The 27,732-nt window shown below is 51.3% G+C and overlaps 2 protein-coding genes and 1 non-coding gene across 10 annotated transcripts in view; 2 read left to right on the top strand and 1 right to left on the bottom strand.

Annotated features, from left to right (window-relative positions):
• Positions 1 to 342: 342 nt before the first annotated feature.
• LOC102397144 (arylsulfatase D) lies at positions 343 to 15,332 on the top strand. The gene is made up of 10 exons (XM_025276156.3): positions 343 to 709; positions 3,625 to 3,774; positions 4,699 to 4,820; positions 6,126 to 6,248; positions 7,764 to 8,187; positions 9,038 to 9,174; positions 9,853 to 9,987; positions 10,663 to 10,825; positions 12,710 to 12,831; positions 14,666 to 15,332. The coding sequence occupies exons 1-10, from the start codon at positions 666 to 668 to the stop codon at positions 15,028 to 15,030; spliced, it is 1,785 nt and encodes a 594-aa protein (XP_025131941.3). The 5' UTR covers positions 343 to 665; the 3' UTR covers positions 15,031 to 15,332.
• Positions 10,065 to 10,138, top strand: TRNAG-UCC. Its single transcript has one exon. It is a non-coding gene; the product is annotated as a tRNA-Gly (tRNA).
• Positions 10,972 to 27,732, bottom strand: part of GYG2 (glycogenin 2) — a 34,692-nt gene continuing 17,931 nt past the window's right edge. For 4 of the 8 annotated variants that reach the window (XM_044936710.2, XM_044936711.2, XM_025277059.3 and 1 more), the window contains exons 9-11: positions 25,881 to 25,985; positions 24,285 to 24,392; positions 22,666 to 23,168 (exon numbers count right to left, since the gene is read on the bottom strand). In XM_044936710.2, the coding sequence (XP_044792645.2) occupies positions 23,007 to 23,168; positions 24,285 to 24,392; positions 25,881 to 25,985 (375 nt within the window). In that variant the 3' untranslated portion in view covers positions 22,666 to 23,006. Of the gene's footprint in view, positions 11,122 to 11,770; positions 11,914 to 22,665; positions 23,169 to 24,284; positions 24,393 to 25,880; positions 25,986 to 27,732 lie in introns of those variants that run through there. The other 4 variants (XM_044936716.2, XM_044936712.2, XM_044936714.2 and 1 more) reach the window with 4 other exon arrangements.

Here is a 27,732-nt window from a genome sequence, read left to right as displayed (position 1 = left end):
CCTGGAGAATCCCATGGACAGAGGAGCCTGGCGGGCTATACAGTCCACGGGGTTGCAGTGTCGGACACAATCAAAGCAATTTAGCACACATGTATTAAACAGATAACCCGTGAAAACCTACACAAGATTGTACATCAACTCTAGTCCAGTAACAGAAGACTCTCGAGAGTCCATTGGACAGCAAGGAGATCCAACCAGTCCATCCTAAAGGAAATCAACCCTGAATATCCATTGGAAGGTGTGATGCTGAAGCTGAAGCTCCAATACTCTGGCCACATGATGCGAAGAGCTGACTCATTGGGAAAGACCCTGATGCTGGGAAAGATTGAAGGCGGGAGGAGATGGGGGTGACAAGAGGATGAGAGGGCTGGATGGATATGAGTTTGAGCAAACTCCGGGAGCTGGTGAAGGGCAGGGAAGCCTGGCCGTTCTGCTGCACCCCCACTTTGGCCCCTGTCTCATGGGCGTGCCCGCCGCCAAGAAAGCGACCCAGGAAAGCCTGTTTAGAAGCTCCCTTCCCCCTGAGGCCCTAGGACTTTAAGAGGATTCGAGCGGGAGGGGGAACCCACCCCCCAGGTCTCGCCGCTCGGTGGGCGGAACACAGAGCGCACGGGGCAAGGTCCCGCGCACGGGGCAAGGTCCCGCGCTCCGGGCCGCGCTCCGCCATGGCGCCCACAGCGCAGAGGAGACGCGCGGCGCACGCCGTCAGGTGCGCGGGACCCTGGGCCCCGGTCGTTCCCCGATCCTGGGGCTGGGGGCGTGGAAGCAGGGGAATAGAGTGGGGAGGGGCGTCTAGGGTGAGCGTGGACTCCCCCACCCACCCACCCAGCCAAAGGCCGGCCTGCGCTTGAGCCTCGGAGTCTCCAAAACGCAGCTGGAGTCCTGTTCGCCTTCCTGGACGCCGGCGGGACGAGAGAGCTGGGTTGGGGGCGTCGGGGGACAGCGGGGGACGAGAGGGAGCGGAAGGAAAGGGACCGGGAGTGGGGGTAGGCGGCGGGGAGGAAGGGGAGGCAGGCAGGCCACGCCCCGGTAGAGGTGGTGCTGCCCCTCCCCCGCTCTCCAAAGACTTCCCGTCCCGCCCCAGAGGTCCCGGTCCCCTAGCGCCTCCGCGGCCACACCAGCCACTCACTAGGGCGCGACCCTCCCAGGCTCCCTCTTGGAAAAGCCCACGCCCCGGAGCCTTCTTCCAGCCCTCTCTCGCCGCGCGCCCTCCATCCCCAAACTAAGACACACCCCCGTTCTGCACACTGGCCACCTCCCCACACACCCCACAAGCGTGGCCGTGTGCCTGAAACCCACTAGGATGCAATCGGTCTGCCCTACCTTCTGGACTCTTGGCGAGACAGTAGCCCGCCAGGCTCCTCTGTCCATGGGATTCTCCACTCAAGAAAACTGGACTGGGTTGTCATTTCCTTCTCCAGGGGATCTTCCCGACTCAGGGATCGAACCCAGCTCTCCAAAGGGCAGGCAGATTCTTTACCTTCTGAGCCACCAGACAAGCCCCCAAAAGAGGTGATAGGATCTTGATTTCTTCCTCTTGCATTGTTTCAAAGACAGCCTAACACTGTCGTCAGTAACCCAAAACCGAGCCTGGCTGTTTGGTAGCTCTGGGGGCTTCTTTCTGATACGTAACTTCAAGGGGAAGGGTGTTGCAAGCGTGAACACTAGGTAGGGGGTACATTTAGCATAGAGTCCAAGGGGGGAAAAAAAAGTGAATTGTGGCTCCTGCAGAGTAAGGGGGCAGAAAAAGCAAACTTTAGTTACAGACACGCAGAGTTCCGAGCAGTTAAAGTGGAAAAACAAAAAACAAAAAAACTAGGAATGATCAGGCCTGCTCACTGTTCACTTTCTCTTCTTTATTCTCAGGAAAGGGAAAGAAAAACTCATTCCTCTGTTTTCCTTTTCACCACAACAAATTCCTCCAAGGGTAACCCCACGCCCCAGCTCTCAGGCCACGGGCTACAGGTCCCGAAACCCAAGCGCGGCAGAAACGCCGCCTCCAGTTTCCGGACTGCTTGGCGCATCGGGGCCCAACAGGGGGACGCTGTTGGCACCGAGGGGCCCTGCTGGGGACTCTGGGTTCCGCTGGAGCTTCTAGCCCCTAGGGCCGCAGGGCTTGGGAGGCGGGGAGAGCCTCGGTAGGTCCACCCCCAGGACCGCCCAAATCTTCCTTAGGCAGTGCACACGCCCGCACGCCGGGGCGGCGCCCGGCACTCGCTGGCGGCGCGCCTTGCAAATCGGAGCAGTGATTGATCAAAACAGCTGTGCTGTCTAGGGGACTTTAATCCCCCAGGAGGTCCCCAACCCCGAGCACCGCGGAGACGCAGCCCCCGGTCTCCGGACTGCTTGGCGCATCCGGACGCGATCGGGAAACGTCCACCGGGACGCGATCGGAAAACGTGGACGGCACCGGGGGCCCTGTTGGGGACTCGGGGATCCGCTGGAGCGTCTAGCCCCCGAGTGCCTCTGGGTTTTGGGGGGCGGGGAGAGCCTGCGTAGGTCCACCACCCAGGACCTCCCAAACCTCGGTGGCGCGCGCGCACGCGGGGTACGCCCCCAACGCTCGCTGACCGCGCGCTTTTCAAATCCGAGCAGTGATCATTTGATCAAAACAGCTGTGCTGTCTAGGGTACTTTTAATCCCCTGCTGCTGCTAAGTCGCTTCAGTCGTGTCCGACTCTGTGAGACCCCATAGACGGCAGCCCACCAGGCTCCCCCGTCCCTGGGATTCTCCAGGCGAGAACACTGGAGTGGGTTGCCATTTCCTTCTCCAATGCATGAAAGTGAAAAGTGAAAGTGAAGTCGCTGAGTCGTGTCCGACTCTTAGCGACCCCATGGACTGCAGCCCACCAGCCTCCTCCATCCATGGGATTTTCCAGGCAAGAGTACTGGAGTGGGGTGCCATTGCCTTCTCCGTTTAATTCCCTTATTGATCCTTTAAAAACGTAAGTCCCCTTCTGATCCGACCTGGCCCCGTTTCCCTCCTAGCGGAGCCTGGGCCCCCCTCACCTTGCGTTCCCCTCACCCTGGGCCTCCCGACCCTGGGCAGAAGGCAGCTCCGAGGCCCAGGGAAAGGCCTGCCCGGGGTGCAGCGAGAATTAATTACAAAGTAGTGCAAGGTGGGGGACCTGGGTGAATTCAGTGAAGGAAACTGAATTTAGGTGCATCATGACCTTCAAAAGCAAAAACTAGTGCGTTCAAGTTTTGTGCGGGGCGTGGAACGGATTGGTCAAGACTTTGGGATAAAAATATACAAGGGCTGCAGGCCTTTCTTTGTTAAATCCTCATATAAAGGAAGAGCTTCCCAGGAGGCTCAGTGGTAAAGAATTCCTCTGCCAGTGTAGCAAACACCGGTTCAGTTTCTGGGTGGGGGAGATCCCCTGCAGAAGGAAATGACAATGCATTCTAGTTACTCTTGCCTGGAGAATCCTATGGACAGAGGAGCCTGGTGGGCTCCTGTCAGTGGGATTGCCGAGAGGTGGACTGGACCTATGGACGGAGCACACGTGCAGTGGAATGGAAAGGCCCGCACCTTCTCCGAAACCTGGTTTGAAAGGCTGACTTTTTCATTCCAAAGGAGACGTTTATTTCGTTTTTGGCTTTTTTCTTTCTTCTCTCTCTTTAGGGACTCTTTAAATCTGTTGCTCATCATGGGTTTGCTTCTGAAGACTTGCGAATTAAAATCAGCAAATACGTCTAAACCAAATATTCTGCTGATAATGGCGGACGATCTGGGCATTGGGGATCTCGGTTGCTATGGAAACAACACACTAAGGTACCAGCTGGGGATAGGGGGAGCGGGGAGGCAGTTCTCGGGCGTGTGTGCGTGTTTGGATGAATGAAGCAGACTTCAAATCTGCCCGCACAAATTAGGAAATTCCTTAAGGCATCAAATTTCCATAGCGAAAGTTATTTTTGGAGCAAAAGTGAGTTATCAACCTTTCTGAGGGGAAGAAGAGAGCACAAGGGACTTCGGGGGGAAAGAAGGAGAGTTAGAGGGAAATCTGAGACTAGTAAGGTGAGAAGAATTCCTAAGATCAGGCAAGTGATTCTAAAGCTCCAGTACTTTGGCCACCTGATGCAAATTGCCAACTCACTGGAAGAGACCCTGATGCTGAGAAAGACTATGGGCAGGAGGAGAAGGGGGTGACAGAGGATGAGATGGTTGGATGGCATCACTGACTCGATGGACATGACTTTGAGCAAGCTCCAGGAGAGGCTGCTGCAGTCCATGGGGTCTCCAAGCATCAGACACAACTGAGCATGCACGGAAACCTTTTTTGGAGTGCGAGTGAATGATACCATCAGCCGCCACCTCTGAACAGAAGGTGTAGGAACTGCCTCTGCAGATGTCTGTGTGTGTTAGTTGTTCAGTTGTGTCCAACTGTGACCTCATGGACTGTAGCCCTCCAGGCTCCTCTGTCCATGGGATTTCCCAGGCAAGAATACTGGAGTGGGTTGCCATTTCCTCCCCCAGGGGATCTTCCCTATGCAGGATTGAACCCGGTTATACCAAACTGCAGGCAGGTTGCTTTACCATCTGAGCCACCAGGGAGGTCCTACAGGGGGCAAAATGCAATCACATGTAAAGCAAAGGAAGTTCCTCAAATAGAGAACTCATCCATATACCTTTCAGCACGGGGACCCGACTCAGCTTGCTCGACCCATCCTAACGGTGACCTTTGTGTGCTTTGCCCAGGACACCAAACATCGACCGACTTGCGGAGGAAGGCGTGAGGCTCACCCAGCACCTGGCGGCCGCCCCCCTGTGCACCCCAAGCAGGGCTGCCTTCCTCACGGGGAGACACGCCTTCAGATCAGGTGGGTGTTGTGGGGGCGGCTGGGGAAAGGGCTGGCCTTGTCCGCCCGTTGACTGTCCTTAAAAATGGGGTGCTGGCCATCTCCCGGAGTTAGCCCAAGTTCATGTCTGTTGCATCGGTGAGGAGGCAAACCACTTCAGTATATTTCCCAGTGAGAACCCCATGAACTGCTGTATAAAAAGACAAGGGGACTTTGATACAAAAAAAAAAAAAAAAAAAGGCTAACACAAAATACAAACAAAAAGAATTAGGTGGTAGGACTTCCCTGGTGGTCCAGTGGTTGAGACTCCATGCTCTTCCACTGCACGGGCCATAGGTTCAATCCTTGGTCAGGGAACCAGATTCCACATGCCATAACTAAGACCCTGCACAGCCAAAGATATATATATATATCTTAAAAAAAAAAAAAAAAATCAGGTGATGGGACTTCCCTGGCAGCCCAGTGGTTGGGACTCTTCTTCCAATGCAGGGAGCATGGGTTCAATCCCCGGTCAAGGAACTAGATCCTACTTGACACTAGTCAGATCCTGCACAGACAAATAAATAAATATATATTAAAAAAAAAAAAAAATCAGGTAGTGGGACTTCCCTGGTGGTCCAGTGATTGAGACTCTGAGCTTCCAGTGCAGGGGGCATGGGTTCGATCCCTGGTCTGGGAACTAAGATCCTGAAAATAGCCAAAGAAAAGAAAAAGAAATCAGGTGCCAATGGTCGATAGATGGTTAAAATACAATCTGCAAATTCAGTTTCCTGGAATTATGTAAATATTGTGCTTTGGTGCTGCAAAGTTGCTCAGTCATCTCCAGAGTCTTTGAGACCCCATGGGCTGTGGCCTGCCAGGCTCCTCTGTCCATGGGATTCTCCAGCCAGGAATACTGGAGTTGGTTGCCATTTCCTTCTCCTGGGGATCTTCCCAACCCAGGGATCGAACCCCCGTCTCCTCCATTGCAGGCAGTTTCTTTACCATCTGAGCCACCAAGAAAGCTCTGTAATTACTGAGAATTCAGAAAGCTGAAAGTCTTCAAGGTAACTGACTGTATTCCATGTTCTTTGTGCAGAATCTTTGAGTCAGTCTCGAGGTCAGGTTGCAGTTTCAGATGGTTGTTCACAGGGTCATCCGTGGTGGAGAACCTCAGTCCCCAGCGGAGACCCTCGGCGTACTTACCGGAAGTACGGTAGTTAACGGAAGTAGGGTACTTCCCGGAAGTACGGTAGTTAACGGAAGTAGGGTACTTCCCGGAAGTACGGTACTTCCGGCTGCTTACCGGAAATCAACATTTCCTCTCGGCTCTGCTCCACTCCGCAGGCATGGACGCCACGGGTCGCTACCGGGCCCTGCAGTGGAACGCGGGTTCGGGGGGACTCCCGCAGAATGAAACCACGTTTGCGAGGATCCTTCAGGGGCAAGGGTACACCACGGGCCTCATCGGTATGTGCTGACGCCTGTATTTTTCTGCTTTTTTTGCGTGACGGTGGAGGTCAAGGATTGCAAGACCCAATGTTCCTAGAAGGCAATGGCATCCCACTCCAGTACCCTTGCCTGGAAAATCGCATGGACGGAGGAGCATGGAAGGCTGCAGTCCATGGGGTCGCTGAGAGTCGGACACGACGGAGCGGCTTCACTTTCACTATTCACTTTCCTGCATTGGAGAAGGAAATGGCAACCCACTGCAGTGTTCTTGCCTGGAGAATCCCAGGGACGGGGGAGCCTGGTGGGCTGCCGTCTGTGGGATCGCACAGAGTGGGACACGACTGAAGCGACTTAGCAGCAGCATGTTCCTAGAAAATGTTGAAATGTCAGAACCCAGATTTAGTTCCTGGTTCCTCTCATGTCTCTTGAATGGTTCACCATGTTGGAATGGAAGTCTTTTTTTTTTTTTTTTTTAACCCAGTAATTTTCTTTTAATAATATTCATCCTTCTTTTCTTTATTTTCTAGACTTCTTTTTTTTTTTTTTGAGGTTAGTTGTTTTACAATGTGGTCTTGGTCTCTGCTTTACAGTGAAGTCAGTCAGCCATAAAGGATGCTCCCTCTTGTACCATATCTGTGTCCATTCATCTCTCAGTGGACAGTTAGGTTGTTTCTATGTCTTGGCTCTTGTAAATCGTGCTGCAGTCAACATTGGAGTACGTGAGTCTTTTACAATTATGGTTTTCTCAGGGAGTCCTGGTAACTTTACAGTCTTTCTCCATTAGCCTCTTTGCTGGCGGAATCCATCTTTTCGTCACGGCACTGGTCAGAATCTTCTAGACATTATATTGGTTTAAATGGCCACACCTCATCTCAAAACTCAGTGTTAACCCATGAGATGGTGGGAAGCTCTGGAGGCGGGATCCTTCTGTGTGGTTTTATTCTCCACCACCCTCACTGCCGCCCGCTGTTTTTGTTTCCTTAAATGTAAAAGGGCAGATTCCTGGGCTGGGATCCAGGACAGAGTCTTATAGGTTCTGAAGATAGCTTGTGAGTCGTGGGGACACCAAGGGAACAAGGGGATAAGTGTCACTTCTCCACGTGGAATTTTGGGCAACGGTAGCCTGCCAGGCTCCTCTGTCCATGGCATTCTCCAGGAAAGAACACTGGAGTGAGTTGCCTTTTCCTATTCCAGGAGATTTCCCAAACCCAAGGTTTGAACCCTCATCTCTTGTCTCTCCTGCAGTGGCAGGCAGATTCTTTATCACTGAGACACCTCGGAAGCCCCTACTGCTTTTTGGGTGTTGTTGTTCAGTCGCTCAGTCGTGTCTGACTCTCTGCGACCCCATGGACTGCAGCACGCCAGGCTTCCCTGTCCTTCACCGTCTCCGGGAGTTTGCTCAAACTCATGACCACTGAGTCGGTGATGAACCTCCAAACTACCCTCAGAAAGTAATTTCAGGCAGAACCCCTTAGACGTATGCTGTTTTTTATGTTTCTTTTTTTTTTTTAAAGCTCTTGCTTCTGTCTTCAGGAAAATGGCATCAGGGTGTCAACTGTGCCTCACGCAACGACCACTGCCATCACCCCCTGCGCCACGGCTTTGACTATTTCTACGGCATGCCCTTCACGCTGGTCAGTGACTGCCACCCAGACAGGCCCCCGTCGCTGGACGCGGGCTTGAGGGCCAGGCTGTGGCTTTACACCCAGATCATGGCCCTGGGCGTGTTGACCATCGTGGCCGGCAAAGCCTGCAGGCTGATCTCTGTTTCCTGGAAACTGGTCTTGGGTGTGGCTGCCCTGGTCCTGCTGTTTTTCACGTCCTGGTATGCCAGCTTTGGCTTCGTCCGCCGCTGGAACTGCCTCCTGATGAGAAACCACGAAGTCACTGAGCAGCCCATGGTTTTGGAAAGAGCTGCGAGCCTCATGCTCAAGGAAGCTGTTTCCTTTATTGCAAGGTAATGGCGCCGTCCCCTTGGAAATCGGAGGTGAGTTCTGGGTGCATCTGAGTCTGTTTACCACCCGTGGGAATCTGCCAGCTCTACGAGCAGACGTGTGCGTGTGTGTCTTAGTTGCTCAGTCATGTTTGACTCTTTGTGACCCCGTGGACTGTAGCCCACCTGGCTCCTCTGTCCATGGGATTCTCCAGGCAAGAAGACTGGAGTGGGTTGAAATGAGCAGGTGGGTTTGAAGACTTCAACAGTTACACATGGATTGGTTTCCAAAACTCCAGTCTCTTCTTTCTTGTTTTGGGCTCTGTTTTGTTTTTGTTAATATCAGTGTTCTCTGTGTGCATGCTCAGTTCCTCAGTTGAGTCCGACTCTTGGCGACCCCCATGGACTGTAGCCCGCCAGGCTCCTCCGTCCATGGGGATTCTCCAGGCAGGCATACTGGAGTGCGTTGCCATGCCCTCCTCCAGGGGATCTTCCCAATCCAGGGATATGAACCCAGGTCTCTTGCATTGGCAGCTGGATTCTTTACCACTCAGCTACTTGGGATATCTAGAATACTGCTCAGCAACTTAAAAGAGTAAGGGGGCTCTGTGTGCTGATACAGAAATGTAGCTGACACGACCCTACGGGGCGTTCCTGGGACACACCCCTGCCCCTGTCGTCTGCTCCAGCTCCTGTCTGAAGTATGTAGAGCATAGTATCTGATGCAGACGTCTTCAGTTGTTTTACAGATGCTAAAACCCCCAGCAAACACAAGATGTTAACTACTTGATGCCCACGAGCCTTCAGTCTCTACTTTGAAGTCCTGGATCATAGAGATGCTCTTGTAGCCAAAGGATGTTTTTTCTTCTTTCAGAAATAAGCATGGTCCATTCCTGCTCTTTGTGTCTCTGCTGCATGTCCATATCCCCCTGGTAACCACAGAAAGGTTCCTTGGGAAAAGTCGGCATGGCTTGTACGGCGACAACGTGGAGGAGATGGACTGGCTTGTGGGTGAGTCAGCCCCCGGCCAGGCTTCATCAGTTCCTGGCCTTCCCTTGATGGTGGGGTGACAGGTGGGTGACCTCCCCGGAGCCAGCCTTCAGTAAAGAATCAAAGACGAAGAGGAAGATTCTCCCACATCATCCACAGATTCCTTCTGCCTTTCCGATTTCTTTTGTCTACTTTTGCACAAAGGCGTCCTTCTAAAGTCTGTGATTGAACGCTATCATGACAGGACTTCGCAGGTGGGCCAGTGGTTACCACTTCTCCTTCCAATGCAGGGGGTGTGGGTTCGATCCCTGGTCGGGGAGCTGAGATCCCACGTGCCTCGTGGCCAAAAAACCAAACATAAAACAGAAACCGTATTGTAGTACATTCAATAAAGAGCTTAAAAATTAAGTGTTAGTCGCTCAGTCGTGTCCGGCTCTTTGTGACTCCATGGATTGCATTCCGTCAGCTCCTCTGTCCATGGGATGGATTCTCCAGGCAAGAACACTGGAGTGGGTTACCATGCCCTCCTCCAGGGGATCTTCCCGACCCAGGCATCAAACCTGCGTCGCCTGCGTTGTCAGGCGGGTGGGTTCTTTTACCACTGAGCCACCTGGGAAACCCTCAGAAAGGAGACATCATGTTGAACTCTCAGATGCTGTTTCATTTACGTCACCCTGAAATCCTTCGTCTTTCCTAAAGGGGAGATTCTGAACGCCGTTGAAGAACACGGTCTGAAAAACACGACTCTCACGTACTTCACCTCTGATCACGGGGGACACTTGGAGGCGAGAGATGGACACGTCCAACTGGGCGGGTGGAATGGAATATACAGAGGTAAGGCCCATGGGCATTGGGGTTCCAGGGTAAAATCTCTTTACATCAGTACTTTTAAATATCTGACATGAGGGACTTCCCTGGTGGTCCACTGGTTTAAGACTCTGCACTTCCATTGCAGGGGCCCTGGGTTCGATCCCTGGTCAGGGAACTAAGATCCCACATGCCTTTCAGCATGGCGAAAAAAATTTTTTTTAATAAAATGAATAAAATAAAATTTGATATGGTCCATCTGAATTATTCTGGAGAAGGAAATGGCAGCCCATTCCAGTATTCTCGCCTGGAGAATCCCACGGCCAGAGGAGGCTTGTGGGCTACAGTCCATGTGTGCATGACCAGTCAGTCGTGTCTGACTCTTTGCAACCCCACAGACTGTAGCCCGGCAGACTCCTCTGTCCATGGGATGCTCTAGGCAAGGATACTGGAGTGGGTCGCCTTGCCCTCCTACAGGGTATCTTCCCAACCCAGGGATCAAACCTGAGTCTCGTACATCCCCTGCATTGGTAGGTGGGTGCTTTACCACTAGCGCCCGTGGGCTATAGCGATGGGGTGGCCAAGAGTCGGACACCACTGAGCGACTGAGCGCACACACTGGTACAGACACGCACAGGTCCATCGGGTGTGTCTCCAGGCTGGAGCATCTCCTGAGAAGGCAATGGTGTCGTTCCCTCCCAGGTGGCAAAGGCATGGCCGGCTGGGAAGGCGGGATCCGGGTCCCAGGGATGTTCCGGTGGCCCGGGGTCCTGCCGGCTGGCCACGTGATCCACGAGCCCACCAGCCTGATGGACGTCTTCCCCACCTTGGTCCAGCTGGCAGGCAGCCAGGTACCCCAGGACAGGTACACTCCTCCCTGCGTCCTGGGAGAGCCCCCTGCCCTCGTCCAAGTTTTTGGGGAAAACATTCCACAATAGGAGAACGTTTAAAACAGTCTCCCATGTAGGGGACAGGCTGATGTGAAATGACCACACCCAGGAAAACAAGGCTAAACGAACTGTTGGGTCCAGTGACTTGTTTTGGGTTTTTTTTTTTGGCAAGATTTTACATTTTGGCATCACAATCTGGAGATCCAGTCGTCAGCATGTGACATCTCTTATTAATCTTCTGAAATGCAATCTTGCCCACATGTTTGTGCAGCTATGAAAATTGAAAAAAAAATTTTAAGTTTATTTTATTTATTTTTAGGCTATGCCACACAGCATGTGGACTTTTAGTTCCCCGACCAGGGATTGAACCTGTGTCCCCCCTACACTGAAAGTTCAGAGTCTTAACCTTGCTGGACCACCAGGGAAGTCCCTTGAAAATAAGATTTTAAAATGATTATGTACCTCAATACACACCCCAAAAGTCCCTCTCATACCTGAGAAAAAATAGAAGTAAATATTTTGATACAAGATTGGATTTTACTTCATTTAGGATAACCAATAAGGGACTTCCCTAGAGCTCCAGTGGTTAGGAATCCACGTTTCCACTCACAGAGGCCATGGATTCGATCTCTGCTTGGGGAATGAGGATTCTACCTGTCACACCCCCTCCAAAAAAAAAAGCCTGAAAAAAAGGTTACCAATAAATATTTGTGTATGATGGATAATAATATAAGGTACTTTATCCCCTAGTTCTTACTGCCAAAAAAAAAAAAAAAGCCATCTTATTAATTTTTAAGTTCAGTAGTATTTTTAGTTCAGCAGGTTTCTCTGGAGAGAGAGAGCCAACAGCACATGTGCAGATGTGTGTGTGTGTGTGTGTGTGTGCGTGCAAGTAATAAGAGCTGCAGTAGTGGGTCAGATGCTAAGGCGTGCCTGCCCGCAATGCAGGAGACGCAGGTGCAATCCCTGGGTTGTGACGATCCCCTGGAGAAGGACATGGCAACTCACCCCAGTATTCTTGCCTGGAGAATCCCATGGACAGAGGAGCCTGGCAGGCTATAGTCTGTGGGGTCAAAATAAGACATTGATCATAAGGAATTGGCTCGCGCAGTGGTAGAGACCGGCAAATTGAAATTTGATGTTGGGAAGGCCGCAAGCCACAAATTCAGGAGTATTTCTGTATCATTGTGTTGAGGGAGAGTTTTCTCTTCTCCAGCAAACCTCAGATTTGTTCTTGACAGCCTTCAACTGATCAGACCAGGCTCACCCTCCTAACCCCAGGGCGATCTGCTTTACTCAAAGTCTTCCGATTGTAGATGTTAACCTCACCTACTATAGATAACCAACAAGGCCTTTCTTTACTGCACAGGGAACTCTGCTCAATGCTCTGTAATCACCTAAATAGGAAAAGAATTTGAAAAAGAATACATACATGTTTTACGAATCACTGATTCACTTTGCCATATACCTAAAAGTATCATAACGTTGTTCATCAACTATACTCTAATAAAAATAAGAATTCAAAAATATATACATAAAATGAAAAATATAAATAAAAGGTCTCTGCTGCCCTAGACTTCAGCCTAGGGGCACGGGCAGCCCAGCTGGAATTTAAGAAGTCTTGGTGTTAATATCTGCGATCAGCGTGGTGTGTGTTGTTGTGTCTGGATGTCTCTATGTGCCTTCTATTTATGATGTACTACATGCAATCTGGGCAGCCTCGGGGAGACGGGGCGTGTCTGATCCACTGTGTGTTATCTGGGGTCCTGGCAGCCTTGGGGTTTCGAAGGTCCCAGGTCCACAGTGCAGCCCGCACAGCCTCAGTCTCAGTCCCTCCTGTGGTCTCTTCCCTGAATCAGGGTCATCGACGGCCGGAGCCTGCTGCCCCTGCTGCGGGGAGATGCTGAACACTCGGCACATGAGTTCCTGTTTCATTACTGTGGGAAGTATCTCCACGCTGCCCGCTGGCACGAGAAGGACAGTGAGTTCACGCCTCCCCACGACTCAGCGGGTGCTGCGTCTTAGTCAGGGTCCTCCAGAGAAATGGAACCCAGAGGATGTGTGGGTGCCCGGGTGGATGGGTGGGTGGATGGATGATGGATGGGTGATGGATAGATGATAGATGGGTGATGGATAGATGATGGATGGGTGATGGATAGCTGACGGATGGGTGGATGGATGATGAATGGATGGATGGATGGATAGATAGACTGATGGATGAATGGGTGGATGGATAGATGATGGATGGATGATGGATAGATGATGGATGGGTGGGTGGATGGATAGATGATGGATGGGTGGGTGGCTGGATAGATAATGGATGGGTGATGGATAGATGATGGATGGGCAGGTGGATGGCTAGATGATGGATGAGTGATGGATAGATGATGGATGAGTGATGGATAGATGATGGATAGGCAATGAATAGATGATGGATGGATGGGTGGATGGATAGATGATGGATGGATGGGTGGATGGATAGATGATGGATGGGTGGGTGGATGGATAGATGATGGATGGGTGATAGATGATGGATGGATGAATGGATAGATAGCCTGATGGATGAATGGGTGGATAGATGGGTGGGTGGGTTGATGGTTGATGGGTGGATGGATGAATACATAGATGATGGATGGATAGATTGATGGATGGGTGGGTGAATAGATGAATGGATATGTAGATGATGGCTGGATGGATGCATGGATAGATTGATAAGTGGATGGATGATGGATGGATGTGTGAATGGGTAGATGGATGAGTGGATGGACAGATTAGTAGATGAATGGGTGGATGGATGGATGATGGATGGGTGGATGGATGGATGGATGGATAGACTGATGGATGAATGGGTGGATAGATAGATGGGTGGGTGGGTTGATGGTTGATGGGTGGATGGATGAATACATAGATGATGGATGCATGGATAGATTGATGGGTGGATGGATGATAGATGGATATGTGGATGGGTAGATGGATGAGTGGATGGACAGGTTAGTAGATGAACGGGTGGATGGGTAGATGGATAGATGGGTGGATAGATGAATGGATATGTCGATGATGGATGGATGGATTGATGGGTGGATGGATGGTGGGTGGGTGGATGGATAGACCTACTGATGGATGAATGGGTAGATAGATAGATGGGTGGGTGGGTGGATGGATGGGTGGATGATGGATGGATGAATCGATACGTAGATGATGAATGGATGGATGGATGATCGATGGATGGATGGGTTGATGGATGATGGATGGATGTGTAGAGGGATGGATAAGGGATGGATGCATGGATACATAGATGATGGATGGATATAGGTGGATGGGTGGATGAATGCATGGATCGATAAGTGGATAGGTGGATGGATGGATGGGTGGATAGAACGGTGGTAAGTAAATGGATATATAACAGATGGAAAAGATGAAGTGATAGGTGAATAGAGAGAGAAATAGATAATAGATGAATAGGTAGATAATACATAGTTTAGTTACATACAGAGGGGCGTCCCTGATGGCTCAGCTGTTAAAGAATCTGCCTCAGTGCAGGAGATCTGGGTTCAATCCCTGGGTCAGGAAGATCCCCTGGAGGAAGTCATGGTAGCACACTCCAGTATCCTTGCCTGGAGAATCCCATGGACAGAGGAGCCTGGCGGGCTGCAGCCCACGGGGGTCACAGTCAGACACAGCTGCATATAGAGGACACAGCTGCATATAGAGGAAGAGATACAGGTAGAGAACAGATGACAGAAGACGGAAAGGTGAGCAATGAGAGGTGCAGGTGTCCGCGCCGCTGACGGGGGACGGACTCCATTTGCCCCTAGGCGGAAGGCTCTGGAAGGTCCATTACACCACGCCCCACTTCCACCCCGAGGGCGCAGGGGCCTGCCACGGCCGCAACGTGTGCCCCTGCTCAGGAGCCGGCGTGACCCACCACGACCCTCCCCTGCTCTTCGACCTGTCCGGGGACCCGTCCGAGGCCCGGCCCCTGTCGCCCGACGGCGGGCCCCTGTACCGCGAGGTGGTGGCCCGCGTGGGCCGGGCGGTCCGGGAGCACCGCCGGTCGGTGCGCCCGGTGCCTGAGCAGCTCTCCTTCCAGAACGTGGCCTGGAAGCCATGGCTGCAGCCCTGCTGCGGGCCCTTCCCGTTCTGCACATGCTCCCGGGACGCAGACCCCGGGGAGACCTGACCTCGCCGCTCCCCAAGTTACAGCACGGGGGTGGGCGAGGAGGCAGCGAGAACGGGACACTTGTGTGCTGTCGGGAATGGAGAACTGCAGCAGCCGCTGTGGGCAACGGGGTGGACGGTCCTCCAGCCAAACCAAAAAATGGAACGACCCTAGGATGCAGCAATGCCAGCCCTGCGTGTGTGTGTGTGTGTGTGCGCGCGCGTGTGTGTGTGTGTCTTGCTCAGTCATGTCCAACTCGGTGCGACCCCATGGACTGCAGCCCTCCAGGCTGCTCTGTCCATGGGATTCTCCAGACAAGGATACTGCAGTGGGTTGCCATTTCCTCCACCAGGGGAATCTTCCCGACCTGGAGATCAAACCCACATCTCCTGCATTGGCAGGCAGGTTCTTTACCATGGAGCCACTTGTGAAGCCTATACACACACACACACACACACACACACAATGGAATATTACTTGGCCATAAAAATGAAATCTTGTCACTTGCAGCAACGGGCTGCCCTGGCAGCTCTGCCTGCAATGGGGGAGAGCTGAGTTCAGTCCCTGAGTGCGCAAGACCCCCTGGAGGAGGGCAATGGCAACCCACTCCAGGATTCTCACCTGGAGAATCCCATGGATGGAGGGGCCTGCTGGGCTACAGTCCACGGGTCGCAAAGAGTCCGACACGACTGAGAGACTGGGCAGACAACAGGTGAACCCTGAGGGCGTTATGCTAAGTGGAATAAGTCAGGCAGAGAAAGACAAGTATCTTATGATCTCACATCTGTGTGGAAATAAAAACAATAAAGTTTTAGATGCAGAGAGCAGACTGGTGTGTGTCAGAACCTGCGGAGGGGGTGGTGATGGGGAGACACTTCCAGCTATAAGATGGATATACATCTTATATATATACATCGGAGGTTGAAAACCTCCGAACTGTCATACCACCTATAAAACCAACGATTCAAACGGGAATGCTTCTAATTTAGAGGTTCCACCTGGCTTCGTTGAACACTGTATTTCTTTTAAGTTTATGCATTTTCACCTTCTTTGGGTCTTTTTCTTCTTTTCCTCTGTTACAACTTTCTGACGCAGTCCTCGTGAATTACATTCATTTTGGGTCAGACCTTGGCGGCCACCACCCTTTACTGGAAAATCAGTCTTTAACTCCCGCAGCTTTTAAATGTTACACATGAACGTGGTAATCTGTTGTAAAAGTGGTTCTGAGAAGAAACAAGCGTTTTCTCAGCAGACCGGTGCCTGGCAGGAAAGTGGGGAAAGACACCCCCAGGAGAAGTGGGCTTCCCCTGCAGACCCCAAGTGCAAAGAAACAGCCTTGAGCCCCAGGAGTGTGGAAAGCTCGGAGGGGTCACCCAGGACTTGGGGCCCGGAGCTGCGGCACGGCTGAATTGAACAAACTCGGTCTTTGTCTCCGGGGCGCCTGTAAGTCTGGTCTTTAACTCTGGACAAGGGAATTTACTGTGATCAGGTCAAAGTTCAGGAGTGTCCCTGAGGACCCAAGAGTCTACTTCTTAAGAGTTTCCATGGTAACAACTGGCCCAACCGGTTAGGCGGGCTGTCAGAAACAAACCGCTGAGGAGGCTTGGCCGGCCCCTCCCCTCCAGTGTGTGTGTGTGTGTTTGTATCTCCAGCGGGATATGTATTCTGTTCAGTCGCTCAGTCGTGTCCGACTCTTTGCGACCCCAGGGACTGCAGCACGCCAGGCCTCCCTGTCCATCACCAACTCCCAGAGTTTACTCAAACTCATGTCCATCAAGTCGGTGATGCCGTCCAACCGTCTTATCCTCTGTCGGCCCCTTCTCCTCCTGCCTTCAGTCTTTCCCAGCACCAGGGTCTTTTCCAACGAGTCAGTTCTCATCAACACACAGCACAAGCGTTCCAAGAGGTCTTTATCAACATGTATCTTTCTGCCTGTGGATGTCCACTGGTCTCAGCGCTGTTTGTGGGAAAGACCATCCTTTGTGCCTCGCCTCTGCACTTGGGCAAACCCTTGCCTTCACGTATAGGGAACAGTGATGTCAGAGGTGGATGGTCTCCAGGTTAGACATTTACGACTAGCCTCCTGTTTGCATTTCGTGGGGCGGGAAGACGTGGGCTTCAGGCTGGAAACTTAAAACCAGCGTCCTGTGTGCATTTCCCGAGATACGGACATAGGCCGGGCTCCAGTGGAGGGATGTACAGTTGGCCTCAGAAACTGGGCAACTCGCCAGTGTTTGTCCCTTGTAAACATCTCAAGGGAAGAGTCAAGGCAAGGGCACAGAGGGACGAAACCCCGTGTGACTAAAGGGTTAAGGGATGTCCGTTCGCCCCTCTTCGGGGACAAGCGAAATACTACACATGCTCAGGACGTCTCCTTTGGGGGGCTGGGGTCCAAAGTCAGGCTATGGGGCCAGACCATAATGAGTCTTGCTCCTCCCAGAAGCCTTCACTTCCCGATCCATCTTGCCTGAGGGCTGCGTGTGCCCACTGCAGGGGAGGGTCCCGGGGTAGGTCAGGTGTGGGAAAATAAACCAGGTAATCGACCTGAAGGAAGACAAAGACTCGGAAGAACTGCCTTATAAAAATACCTTAACTCGGTCCTGGGCTCCTCCTCTCTGGGAGGGGGGACGCCCACACCCTCTGTCTCCCCTTAAGCGTCTCTGTCTTGCTTCTGTCGTAACTAAACAAAGCATTTCTCTATGTACTCTGTCACTTGCCATGCTGTACTTCCAATAACAAGATTTTTATACCTGCATTTACAGTTTCTGCCTCCAAGATAAATGCATTTTTCACTGGGGGCAAAGTTCCAGGGAGAAACAGATTCTAGCCTCCTAGCCCTTGCGGGTGTGTTGGCTAGGATTCCTGGTTCTCATCCAGGATGCCCATCCCTGGGCAGGGAATTAAGATCTCGCTTGCCTTGGGTGTGTGCTCAAGTCACTTCACTCGTGTCTGACTCTGTGTGACCCCATGAACCCTCCAGGCTCCTCTGTCCATGGGGATTGTTCAGGCAAGAGTACTGGAGTGGGTTGCCATGCCCTCCCGCAAGGGATCTTCCTGACCCGGGGATCGAACCCATGTCTCCTGTGGCTCCTGCGTTGAAGGCAGATTTTTGACCGCTGGCCCCCTGGGGAAGCCCACTGCTGCCTTGATAAGATCAATAATAGATGCCCACGCTCAGGGTATTGAAAGATTAAATGATCGGGACATCATGCACTTGGTCTGCAATACTGGGAGTTTTCTATACTGGTCTTTGACCACTACTGAAGCCTGGAAAGTCTATAAAAGGTCTCCTGGAGGAGGACATGGTGTTGATGAAAAGCCAAGATCTAGACAAGCTTACAGAGAGTGTGTGTATTAGTTCTGGAATGATTACAACAAATGACCACAAACCAGGGGACTTAAAACAACAGACATCCATCCTTCCCCAGCCCTGGAGACTAGACGTCTGAGGTCAAGGGTCCCACGGCTGAGCTCCCTGCAGAGTCTCCAGGGGAGGGTCCTTCCCACCTCTTCCAGCTTCTGGGGGCTCCAGGCATCAGTCCCTGGGCTGGTGGCCGCCTCCCTCCCGTCTCTGCCTCCGTCTCCACGTGGCCTCTCCGCTGTGTCCCCGTCTCTTTTCTGTCTTACGTAAGCACACCTTATACAAGGCTTTGAAAACAAACCAGTACCAGGGTTTTTTCAAAACTTGTTTTCCTACCATTTTCTTTTCTTGTCTCAAGCTGCCATGGTTATATTTTTACAAACGTCTTGCAGAGACTCCTGGTTCCTTGAACAGTAAATAATCAAAAAATAGTTCTTGGATGAATTATGACTCATTCCAAGAACTTAAAAGGAAAAGGTCATGGGGGAGGGTAAAAATGTCCTTGAGAAATTGCTCTAAAAGGGCACGTCTTTCAACATTTGCTACAAACTACTTAGCCAGAGAAATATTTGTGAGCCTTTGTTGATACCAAGGAGTGGCCTTCCAGAAATACTGTTTGGTATGACAAGCAGCAACAGGCTGTCAGAGTTGTTAACTAGCCCCACCCAGAAATCTGTACATGCATGTGGCAGACTGGAGTTCAACTGTGGTGAGGGACCCACTGGAGGAAAAAATGTGACTTTTTTTCTTTCTTCCCTTAGCTGTATTTTTTTTGCTGTGCCCTGCAACATGGGGGATCTTAGTTCCCCATCCAGGGATTGAACCCACGCCTCCCTGCAGTGGAAGAGAGGAATCTTAATCAGTGGACGACCAGGGAAGTTCCTTTTCCCAGATTCATAGAGGTATAACTGACATACTCCACGGTGTAAATTTACGGTTGCAACACAAAGATCTCAAATACGTATAAACGGGTGGAGCTACTGGTAAGGAATCCACCTGCCAATTCAGGAGACGTGGGTTCGATCCCTGAGTCAGAAAGATCCGCTGGAGGAGGGCGTGGCAACCCACTCCAGTATTCTTGCCTGGAGAGTCCCTTGGCTGGCATGTCACCAAAGGGTCATCACCAAACGTTAGCTGACACCGCCATCATATCAGCTACCCTCTCTTTTTGGTGATGAGAAATTTTTAAATCTCTCTCATTAGCTTTGATCAGCATCCTGTATGTTAATTCACCTTGTTCTATGTTCTGAATGTCCATCCTCACCCACAGGCCGTGTCTACATGACAACCAAGTCCCACCTTTGTCTCTACCATTAGCAAAATGTATTCTTGGGTCAGCCCACCACTAGGTTTTCTTTTTTTAAGTTAAAAAAAGTTTTTATTTTTGGTGTTCAGTTGCTTTACAACGTTCTGTTAGTTTCTACCGTACAGCAAAGTCAATCAGCTACACGAGTCCCTTAGACTCCAGGGAGATAGAACCAGTCCATCCTAAAGGAAATCAACCCTGAATATTCATTGGAAGGACGGATGCTGAAGCTGAAGCTCTAATACTTCAGCCACCTGATGGGAAGAGCCGACTCACTGGAAAAGACCTTGATACTAGGAAAGATTGAGATCAGGAGAAGAGGGAGACAGAGGATGAGATGGTTGGATGGCATCACCGACTCAACGGACATGAGTTGAAGCAAACTCTGGGAGATGGTGAAGGACAGGGAAGCCTGGCGTGCTGCAATCCATGGGGTCACAGAGACTTAGACACGACTTCATGACTGAGCAATGAATACATGTATCCTGTTCTTTTGGATTTCCTTCCCATTTAGGTTACTATCAATTCTGAAAAACCCATTTGGTTATTTTAATTGATAGTAAGACAAACGAAGCCAGTCACATTCCTATAAATGGCGTTCTGAAGACTCAGAACACATCCAAAAACCCAAGAAGGAGACCACGTTGCCGTCCTAGGATTTTAATTGCCATGCGCTAGCCTTCATCCAGACGGACAGACTTCATAATGCGGGAGAGAGATCTGAGTTGAGTCTAGACTTGAAGCCAGTGAGCCGTCGGACCATTCGTACGGAGGGTCCTCTTCGGAGAAGCTGGACTCCGATGTTCACCATGTGGAGTTCTCCCATGGACATAGAATTGGCCTTTTGTATCTTATAGTCCAACATCATGTTTCCCCAAAACAAGCCTAAGGGATTACTGTGATGGTTGGCAACCATCACCCGCCCCCCACACAGCCCACTCAAGGAGTTCGTCCCCATGGCTCTTTGCTAGTAGCCCCTGAAGCATCATATGTAGGAAACCAACCAAGACGCCAGATCATTCATCCACAGAGAAGAAATAAAAGCCCCTCCATAGCGGGCGCCTCTCACAGCAGACGCTACAACAAACCCCAGAAGTCCACGCGGATCCCACGTGGATTTAAAGAAAGCCACCTCAACCTTCTTCCAAACCCATGTCGCAATTTGCAATAGTACGTACTCAGCCACTCAGTGATGTCTGACTCTGCCACCTCGTGGACTGTAGCCCCCCAGGCTCCTCTGTCCACAGGATTCTCCAGGCAAGAACACTGGAGTGGGTTGCCAGTTCCTCCTCCCAAGGATCTGCCCGAGCCAGGGATCAGACCTGAGACCTCCTGCAGATTGTTTACCACTCAGCCACCTGGGGAAGCGATCAGTAAACCACTCAAACATTTAAAACCCACATCTTGTCTTTAGTACAGCAACCCATGTCCGGCTTTAATTATCTTTGTGGTGGCCAGCATCTCCTCCTCTTAGGACAGCAGCTGACACCTGCTTTAATTATCCTTGCGGTGGCCACAAACACTGAGCCCCTGAGAGGGTCTGACATGCTGCATGCATTCCAAGCTAGGATGCTTCTGAAGTAGGGCTTTCCCGTGGACTTACAGCGTCCTGTGTCACAAAGCGGAGGATTGTCCCCACGTAGCTGAGTTGCATCGGCTCACCAAGGGCCGCGAGTGCAGCTCTGAGGTGAGGTAGCGAGGCCCAGCCAAGGGCAGTCCCGTGTCCTCGACCCCGCGCGGAATCGCCTCCAGAGAAACAGCCTCCCCAGATCCAGTCGCCATGAGCAAATGACCCTTGGGCGTAAACCCTGGGTGCTTATTCCTGTGTGCTCAGTGCCACGTGGCAGCCTGGATGGGAGGGGAGTTTGGGGGAGAATGGATACACCTGTGTGTCAGGCTGAGTCCCTTCACGGTCCATCTGAAACCATCATAACATTGTTGATCGGCTACATCCCAATACAAAATAAAAAGTTAAAAAAAAAAAAAAAAAAACTGGAGTGGGTTGCCATTTCCTTCTCCAGGGGATCTTCCCAACCCAGGGATCGAACCCATATCTCCTGCGTTAGCAGGCGGGTTCTTTACCACTAGCACCACGTGGGACATCTTCTACACCAGGAGGTAAACCAGTTTGGAACAGGTCATCTCTCCCAAGCCAGCTAGAATCTCCTTCCAAATATTTCTGACGTGTCGCCACGGGGACTATGTCAAGACACTTTGAAGTCCCCCTGGGTATTTGTGCAGAAGAGAAAGCACAGCCGTGGTGTCTGTCGGCCACTCTTGGCAAAATTCACACCACAATCACACTCAAGACTTCCGAACGTTGACCCTGTCTTCAAGAAAAGGACTTAATCATTCTGGAAGGTTCTCAGGGAGCTCAATACCTTTCTGAGTGCTATGCATTTGAAGCTCTGCAGTGCTTCAAGCTAATCCTACAGAGGACGGACGTGGTTTCATCAGTCCAGGAGAAAATCCTGAGCTCCTTCAAGCAAGTCCAGAGACCCAGGGTTGACCAGAAGGCTATACTCATGTTCCCTTTTGCTGCTGCTGTTGTTCAGTAGCTCAGTGGTGTCTGACTCTTTGCGACCCCGTGGACTGCAGCACGCCAGGCCTCCCTGTCCATCACCAACTCCCGGAGTTTACCCAAATTCATGTCCATGGAGTCAGTGATGCCATCCAACCATCTCATCCTCTGTCATCCCCTTCTCCTGCCTTCAATCTTTCCCAGCATCAGGGTCTTTTCCAATGAGTCAGCTCTTCCCATTAAGTGGCCAAAGTATTAGAACTTCAGCTTCAGCATCAGTCTTTCCAATGAAAAGGACTGATTTCCTTTAGTATGGGCCGGTTGGATCTCCTTGCAGTCCAAGGGACTCTCAAGAGTCTTCTCCAACACCACAGTTGAAAAGCATCAATTTGGCGCTCAGCTTTCTTTATGGTCTAACTCTCACATCCATACGTGACTACTGGAAAAACCATAGCTTTGACTTAGACGGACCTTTGTGGGCAAAGTGATGTCTCTGCTTTTTAATATGCTGTCTAGGTTGGTCATAGCTGTTCTTCCAAGGAGCAAGTGTTTTTTAATTTCATGGCTGCAATCACCATCCTCAGTGATTTGCTAACAAGACATAAAGGAGACGGGACGTCCCCAGGGAAGCCTGAGAGGTGTGGGGAGCTGGGGTCACACGGGGCTTCAAGCTGGATTTTGGATGGACCACAGGGTGGGCAGAAGGCACTCAGGTGGGTTGACTGTAAACAGAGGCACGTGGGTGAAGAGCTCCTCGGAAAAGGCTTTGGGACGTTGATGGAACAGGACCACTCGTCAGAACAGCGCGGTCACTGCAGGAAGCGGTCCAGCTTTTCCTGAATGCGGGCGAAGGCGTCCTTCCCCAGGTAATCCATCCGTCCCTCCTCCCACTTCCTCCGCTCCTCCTCGGGACTCAGGACCTTGAGCTTCTCTTCGATGGAGATCTGGGAGACAGAAATGGTCAGGTCCACCTGGGGAGAGACAAGCCCACGGGGAGACGCTTGTGAGCCAGGAAGAGGGGTTCTCACCAGACCCCAAACCTGCTGGTGCCTGAAACTTGGACACCCAATCTCCAGAGCTGCGAGAAGTAATATTTCGTGTTATTCGGAAGCCACCCAGACTGTGGTCTTTTTTTGTTACAGCGGCCTCCATAGACAAAGGCACAACAAAAAACATCAATACCAATTTTATCCTCCGCTCAGCCGTCAGTCAGCTCTTGAGCTAGATTTCCTCCAACTATTATCAGCCCTGAATATTCACTGGAATGACTGATGCTGAAGCTGAAGCTCCAATACTTTGGCCATCTGATGCGAAGAGCCGACTCATTAGAAAACACCCTGATGCTGGGAAAGATTGAGGGCAGGAGGAGAAGGGGGCAACAGAGGACGGGATGGTTGGATGGCATCACTGAGTCAATGGACATGAGTTTGAGCACGCTCTGGGAAACGGTGAAGGACACCCCTGTTCACTATTGTCAGTCCTCACTCCAAGGGAACGCCTGGCGTGCTGCACTCCGTGCACGTGACTTAGCGCCTGGACAGCAGCAACAACAACAGAAGCCTTATTACATCATAGTTAGAGACATGAGCCATCAGCTTCCTTAAATGCATCATCAGAGAGACTGAAGTGTAAGACCAGAGCATCTGTAAGAGGTAGACTTAGGAACAAAGCATCTTTCATTGACTTCTGCAAGAAGAAATCAATGCATGCTTGATTAGATCAAAACATCCCCCCCACCCCTCAAATTTCCCAGGTTTTACGTCTCTGCATCACCTCCCAAGCTCAGGGTGCAGAAAACACAGCCCAGCCCCTTCAGGTCAGTTAAACTCTGCAGAACAGCGTTGCAAGAGTAAACGGGCGGGATGATCAGAGCTGAGGACAGGAAAGCGCGTGTACCGCCCGCCAAGGGCAAAGGCCAGAGAGAAGCCAGGTGAATCCGAGACAGCGGGAGATGAAGGTTCTCATCTCAACAAGCAAGGCTGAAACCGCGGTAAGGCCCATGCGTGTACACAGCTGGCCGCTGCACGAGCCCACAGCGCCCATCACGGGAGCTGCACGAGGTGAACGGTTGGGACAGGGGACACCACCTCCAGAGCGTCCTGGGGACTGGGGTCCCTGCTGACATCCGCAGGGGGCTCCCGGCTCGGTTCCAAGACGTCCTCGGGTGGGGCACCTCCCGCCTTCTCCGCCCGCCGCTGGAAACAGAATCATTGCATCGTTAGTCTGCAGGGGGCTTCGCAGAACCACAGCCTGAACCAGAACGACAGAGAACTCTTTCTCCTTAGGATCAAACAAATGCTTTGTGCAAAAAAAAAAAGTAAGCACTTTAGGGCAACCATCCTGCCCCAGTGGTCCACTGGGTGGTATAGCAGTCAGTCACTCAGTCGTGTCCGCCTCTTTGCGACCCCATGGACTGTAGCCTCCCAGGCTCCTCTGTCCATGGAATTCTCCAGGTGAGAATACTGGAGTGGGTTGCCATTCCCTGCTCCAGGGGATCTTCCCGACCCAAGGATCGAACCTGTGTCTCCTGCATTGCAGGCGGATTCTTTATCCACCGAGCCCCAGTTCACTGGTTGGAACGCCTCAATTTCACTGCCGAGGACCCTGGCTCAATTTCTGATGGGGAAACTCAAATCTCACAAGCTGCACGGCACAGTCAATAAACAAACAACAAAAACAATTTTTTTAAGTCATTTGGTGTGATTTACTACTCTGAACTTCTCCCTGTTACTTTTTGAACAAGGCGAGAGACTGATATTTGTTATGTGATGTAAGGGTTAATTTTTTAAATGAGGAGATTGGGATTGACATATAAACACTATTGATGCCATATATAAAATAGATAACTAAGAAGGACCTGCTGTCCAGCACAGGGAACTCTGCTCAATACTCTGTAATAGCCTTATGGTTCCCAGGGGGAAGGATGGGGAAGGGATAGTCAGGGAGTCTGGGATGGACATGGACACACTGCTGTATTTAACATGGAGAACCAGCAAGGACCTGCTGGACAGCACAGGGAACTCTGCTCAATACTTTGTAATGACCTACCTGGCCAAAGAATCTGAAATAGGTCCACGTATATGTATGGGCTTCCCTGGTGGCTCAGTGGTAAAGAATCTGCCTGCCAACGCAGGAGACATAAAGACTCGGGTTTCATCCCTGGGTCGGGAAGATCCCGTGGAGGAAGGCATGGCAGCCCACTCCAGTATTCTTGCCTGGAGAATCCCATGGACAGAGGAGCCTGGTGGGCTACAGTCCATGGGGTCTCAAAGAGTCGGGGGCATGACTGAACGTCTAACACTTTTCCATTTCTTCCTAAAGCAAGATAGAAGAGAACCTCAGGGATTTAGGCGGGCAAAAACCCAGGTGTCTTATCCACCTGGAAAGTAAAGCGATTCATGAACACCACCAGGGGGGAAACCATTCAGAAATGTCGCGGGATAGAGGAGAAACACGTGGGGCGTCTCCTTTGGTGGCCGACCGACATAGGCAAGCAGAGAAACAGGCGCCATTTTTGTAAAATAAAAAAAAATAATAATAATAAAAAAATTTTTTTTAAAAGAAAAAAAAGAAGTCCGCCACTGCAGGCGCTCTGGGTTCGATCCCTGCTGAGGGAACTCAGATCCCCTGTGTTGCATGGTGCAGCCATTTCAAAAAAAAAAAAAAAAGGAAGCGAGTTATACCGAACTGGTTTGGATCTCTAAGAGGTCTGCAAACTGGGGGGAGGGCGTTGACAACACGTCATGTCGCACTTCAGCTCGAGTCTCTATTTCCCGCCAACCTACCGTCTAAAAAAAAAAGTAAAAGCAAAGTTAGGACAATACTTCATGCAGATAACTAAAAATGCCTCATCTGCATTCATCTGCCTCCACGGGTGCAAATACAGCTGGACTAGAAGCCGGTCAAGGAGGTTCAAACCGGTCCATCCTAAAGAAAATCAGTCCTGAATATTCATTGGAAGGACTGAGGCTGAAGCTGAAACTCCAATCCTTTGGCCACCTAATAAGAAGAGCTGACTCATTGGAAAAGGCCCTGATGCTGGGAAAGATTGAAGGCGGGAGGAGAAGGGGACGACAGAGGATGAGATGGCTGGGTGGCATCACCGACTCAGACTGGGTGGTCAGGTGGCAGACAGTTTTTCTCCCCTGTGTCCCCACAGGTCGGGTGAAGGTCCCGTCCCGTAAGGACCTCTTCTGATTTTAGCTGGAATGCCACAGGAAGACAAAACCCCAGAGAAAACCATGCAAGCAGCTCTTCTCGACTCTACCCGGGATGGCATATGGTGAAGACCATCCCAGCGGGCAGGAGACAACTTAACACGTCACGAGCATCACCAGGTGGCTTCAGCATGGAAGCGAAAACTGTTTCTCAAGGAGCCGCCTTGGAAGGGCATGGAGCAGAGGAATGGCAGGAATCCTGGGTTATTAGATGACTGTGTGGGGCAGAGCACGCCTCTCTCCCCCTCGGCTGGCCGTGACGCAGACCAGAAGCTGACCTGCGTGTACTGGGGCTGGGACTTTCGTGGGGGCTCAACAGTAAAGAATCTGCCAGGAATGCAGCAGCTGCAGGAGACCTGGTTTCCGTCCCTGGGTGAGGAAGGTCCCCCACTCCGGTATTCTTGGGCTTCCCTGGTGGCTCAGACTGTAAAGAATCCCCCTGCAATGCAGGGCATGTGGCTTCAATCCCTGCGTCGGGAAGATCTCCTGGAGAAGGTAATGGCAGCCCAATCTAGTGTTCTTGCCTGCAGAATCCCATGGACAGAGGAGCCTGGCGGGCTACAGTCCACGGGGTCGCAGAGAGTCAGACATACAAAGGCTGCTGTTTGAAATAAGCATTCCAGACCTGTCTCTTGCATATTTACAGGATTTATGAAAATAATCTCTCTCTCTTTTTTGGGGGGAGGGCAGTGAGGGGTTGCCAATTTGGGTTCCAAATTCCCCAAAGAATCCAGTGTGGGTCATTCACTAGATGGTCACTAGGTGGCAGCAACACAGAAAAATTAATTGCAAAGATGTCTGCTGTGTTGTTCGGTCGCTAAGTTGTGTCTGACTGTTTGTGACCCCATGGACGGCAGCCCACCAGGCTCCTCTGTCCATGGGATTCTCCAGGCAAGAATACCGGAGCGGGTTGCTATTCCCTTCTCCAGAAAGATGACCTTGGAGTGTAAAATAATGAAATATACGCACAGACACGATAAAAAGGACCCCTTCCTTATAGCTCAGCTGGTAAAGAATCTGCCTGCAATGCAGGAGCCCGGGTTCAATCCCTGGGTTGGGAAGATCTGCTGGAGAAGGGAACAGCTACACACTCCAGTATTCTTGGGCTTCCCTGGTGGCTCAGCTGGTAAAGAATCTGCCTGCAATGTGGTAGACCTGGGTTCCATCCCTGGGTCGGGAAGACACCCTGGAGAAGGGAAAGGCCACGCACTCCAGTATTCTGGCCTGGAGAATTGCATGGACTGTGAAGTCCATGGGGTCTCAAAGTGTCGGACACGACTGAGCAAATTTCACTTTCATGTCTTCTTGGGACCTAAAT

This window comes from Bubalus bubalis, chromosome X (genome assembly GCF_019923935.1).
Source record: "Bubalus bubalis isolate 160015118507 breed Murrah chromosome X, NDDB_SH_1, whole genome shotgun sequence".
Taxonomy (NCBI): domain Eukaryota; kingdom Metazoa; phylum Chordata; class Mammalia; order Artiodactyla; family Bovidae; genus Bubalus; species Bubalus bubalis.
Note: the sequence above shows the minus strand (reverse complement) of the source record. Positions and strands in the feature narration are given on the sequence as shown.

Coding starts and splice junctions, on each gene's coding strand:
- LOC102397144 (XM_025276156.3), top strand. CDS start 666: ATGGCGCCCACAGCGCAGAGGAGACGCGCGGCGCACGCCGTCAG. Junction 9,175..9,852: donor GGAGATGGACTGGCTTGTGG/GTGAGTCAGCCC, acceptor TCTTTCCTAAAG/GGGAGATTCTGAACGCCGTT. Junction 12,832..14,665: donor CCGCTGGCACGAGAAGGACA/GTGAGTTCACGC, acceptor ATTTGCCCCTAG/GCGGAAGGCTCTGGAAGGTC.